The 3412-nt window shown below is 43.0% G+C and overlaps 1 protein-coding gene across 1 annotated transcript in view; it reads right to left on the bottom strand.

The window, feature by feature from the left end:
- Nucleotides 1–1047: 1047 nt before the first annotated feature.
- LOC138013966 (uncharacterized) overlaps nucleotides 1048–3412 on the bottom strand; it is a 4809-nt gene continuing 2444 nt past the window's right edge. The window contains exons 3-6 of the mRNA XM_068860997.1: nucleotides 3190–3345; nucleotides 2864–3007; nucleotides 1981–2069; nucleotides 1048–1083 (exon numbers count right to left, since the gene is read on the bottom strand). Coding sequence (XP_068717098.1) covers nucleotides 1048–1083; nucleotides 1981–2069; nucleotides 2864–3007; nucleotides 3190–3345 — 425 coding nt within the window. The remainder of the gene's footprint in view (nucleotides 1084–1980; nucleotides 2070–2863; nucleotides 3008–3189; nucleotides 3346–3412) is intronic.

Below are 3412 nucleotides of genomic sequence, written 5' to 3'. Positions count from 1 at the left end.
AGATCTTTATATTTACCGGAAATGACCTAAAAAGGCTACGTGGATTGAACTCTTCCTACTTACTTACCAATTTTGTAAAACCATGTTGTGCCTGTGGTGGTCAATACAGTAACGGGAAAGAGATCCGCAGCTTTGAAAGCGATCGTCTCACTATGCAACCCCCCCCAAATCATCTTTTCCATAAAGTGCATAATCGTGAACATCAGTATTTCCGGCCCAACATTCTCCTGCCACACGTGCAAAGATATTTGTTTGTGTTAATGGAATAGTTTTTTCTTTGCGCTATATATTGGATGAAGAAGAACATGGAACACATAGAACCACCCGTTTTCTTATGCCTCGAGTTTTTGATGCCAGAGTTCCGGAGGGTCCCAAACTTATTTCGTCCGTTACAATCGAAGCCGACTTTAAAGAAAAAAAAAAGGTCATTTCTATGGCATGTCTTATTTTGCAGTCAATCGGAAAAGACCGGGTTTTTTCTGAAATACAGCGGATTATAGTTTTACAGGTGACTCTTGTTCGGCCTTTTCGACACACAAAAACCCTCACCACGGCTTTAGAGAATTACTTTCCCTGTCCGGTGCAGTAAACTGTCAAGTGTTATTGAAAAGAATGATTTATCACGTGTTTGAAGTAATATTCATATTGTTGCATTTTGAGGGTCCATTATTATTTCGATTTGAGTTAAGGTCTCCCCAATTTAGAGAATGCTTGTGCTTATTCACCAAGAGCTTTTGCACACACAATTCACGAAAACAATGTGATAAGCTTGCTACCATTTTTTAAGTAGGTTTAATGGAACGACATCCAACCGAAAAAAGAATCTTACTGTAGGGCTTCCAGAGCTGAATATTCAATCATGAGAACACAATCTAAATGGTGTCAAAGCTCAAACCGTAGGATTGGAGACCAAATACGATCATAACCCAATTCCTTGGCCCTTTTTTGCGCACAGCGGCAAGCGAAGCCGGGAACGTACTTGTTCCAGTTTAAACCATCAATCTTTCTTACCACCAATAGGTCCTTTAGTGAGAGGGATCACGCTCTTTATAAATTGTAATGCGGCAGTACTCGCTTGATGGGCTTGTGGATATTAACGTATAAAGGCAACTCTGCTTCAGTTAACAAGTTAAATTATTTGTCAGTTTCTAATGCACCAGAGCTGAAAGCGAAATCATCGTGGAAAAACATGAGAATTTCTGCCATCTCGGATGATGAGGAGGGGTGATTTTCAGATCCATTCGCAATGACATTCCGAGACCGTGTCTTCCGAGTACATATTAGGCAAACTTCCCAGATATGACAGATGAAAACTAGCTAGCAGTAATCAAGGATTAGTGAGGTACGTTCATTCCTGTACATTTAGGGATAATCGTTTTAATTTTGTACACTTTTGTGTTATTTGTTCAGTAGTGAAGGTATCACACTATCAGAATTTGACAATTCGTCTTGTTGCTAATAACATTTATATAGAAACAATTATGGCCGGAAATCATGTCTTATGCAATATCAGTTTTTTGCTGGAAAGCCAAGCAGCCTTACGTCCCTAAGTACTTGTACAGCACAGGGTATCACGGTTATTACCGAGCTTACGCAACAGGACGGCTGGAAGACTCAGGGCGGCAGAATGACGAAAAAATGTCGCGTAAGATTGGGAATGCATAGTCTCGCGCGACATTTTTCGCCATTCTGCCTTCCTGAGTCTTCTAACCGTCCTGTTGCGTAAGCTCGCTATTAACCCTGACCCTAACCCCAGGACCTGACTTAGTGGGCAAGCAGGAATTGGTGTTTTCCCTTGGGCAAGAAATACACTATCACACGTGATCAAGACCTTATGTGCCAAACAGTCAGCCAGTCCAAGATGGCATCCAAACGCTGACATGCTGCTAGACTTACACAATTAGGATGGGCTCTCCTTCGTCGAACGCAAGTATATTATCGTACTATAGTGAATGCACCTAAATTGCAAAGCCACTTTACCTTGTCTTTGAAGCAACCAATCGTTTCGAAGTCAACATCACAACTGAACTGCGGACACAAATTTAATGGGGTGCGAACTGACCAGATACCTAGAGTTGCAACCAAAATGCACAAGGAATTGTTAGAGATGTGCGGCAAATTGGGGAGTGTGACGATGATAAGCATGAGTGCATTGAATGGAAATGGGATGAGAACAAGAATGAAAATGATCATATTGACGATGATTGTCAGGAGGAGAAGGAGGAGGAGGAGGAAGAGGAGAAAGAGGTGGAGAAGGAAGAAGAGGAGGAGGAGGTGGAGAAGAAAGACGAAAAGGAGAAAGAGGAGGAGGAGGAGGAGGAGCAGAAGGAGGAAGAGGAGGAGGAGGTGGAGAAGGAGCAGGAGAAGGAGGAACAGCACGAACAGGAGGAGAAGGAGGAGGAGGAAGAGGAGGAGGTGGAGAAGGAGGACGAGAAGGAGGAAGAAGATAAGGAAGAGGAGGAGGAGGAGGAGGAGGTGGAGAAGGAGGAAGAGGAGGAGGAGGTGGAGAGGAGCAGTATAAGGAGGAACAGCAGGAACAGGAGGAGAGAAGAGGAGGAGGAAGAGGAGGAGGTGGAGAAGGACGACGAGAAGGAGAAAAAGAACAAGAACAAGAACAAGAACAAGAACAAGAACAAGAAGAACAAGAATAAGAAAGTCCGAACGCGACTTTTTACTTAAATTTTATTGTCCAACCTTTTTAGCCAAACTTGCGCCCAGTGGTCCCTTCACTCTGTAACTCACAAAATCTTCAAGCAAATTAGGTAGTGGGATCAAGCTAAGCTAGTTGAGTTTAAGGTATCATCCTATTCCATATGCATGCTCTGTGCTCTTTTATTTATTTCTATTTCCTACTGAACCTTACCAGGAACTGTGGCACGGCAGCAGCAGTGGTTGGTAGCAAGGGGACAGTCGTTGTCGTACTGAGCACATCTTTCCCAGTTTGGAGGACATGGATCGTGAATATATGTGCAAGCGCCTCGCGGCCAGTCGCACATTTTCTTTTTAACTGTAGAGATAGTACATTGAAAAAAAAAAAAAGGAATCATTCTTGCTGAAGAGAGGTTTATAAGAGGCTTAACGAGCAGTTTACTGGGGTAGATTCAACGAGGTTGCCTTTATAATTATGGTCGTAGCTTGATATATACTCACGATGAAAAGTACAACTTGTGTTAAGCTCTAGACGCCTACCAGATTTGGGCTTGCGGCAGCAGCAATGGTTTGTGGCAAGCGAGCAGTCGTTGTCATATTGAGCGCATCGCTCCCAGTCTGGAGGACATGGGTCGTTAACGTAAGTGCAGGTACCCCTCGGCCAGTCGCACATTCTTTCGCCAGCTGTTAAGAAAACTTCATTTCAAATATTAAAATTTCCACCATCTTCACTGCTTTTATATCATTGGTTTTCTTTTATTTT

The sequence above is a fragment of the Montipora capricornis genome, chromosome 8 (assembly GCF_036669925.1).
Source record: "Montipora capricornis isolate CH-2021 chromosome 8, ASM3666992v2, whole genome shotgun sequence".
In the NCBI taxonomy this organism is placed as follows: Eukaryota; Metazoa; Cnidaria; class Anthozoa; order Scleractinia; family Acroporidae; genus Montipora; species Montipora capricornis.
This window is presented reverse-complemented; position numbering and strand designations above follow the sequence as displayed.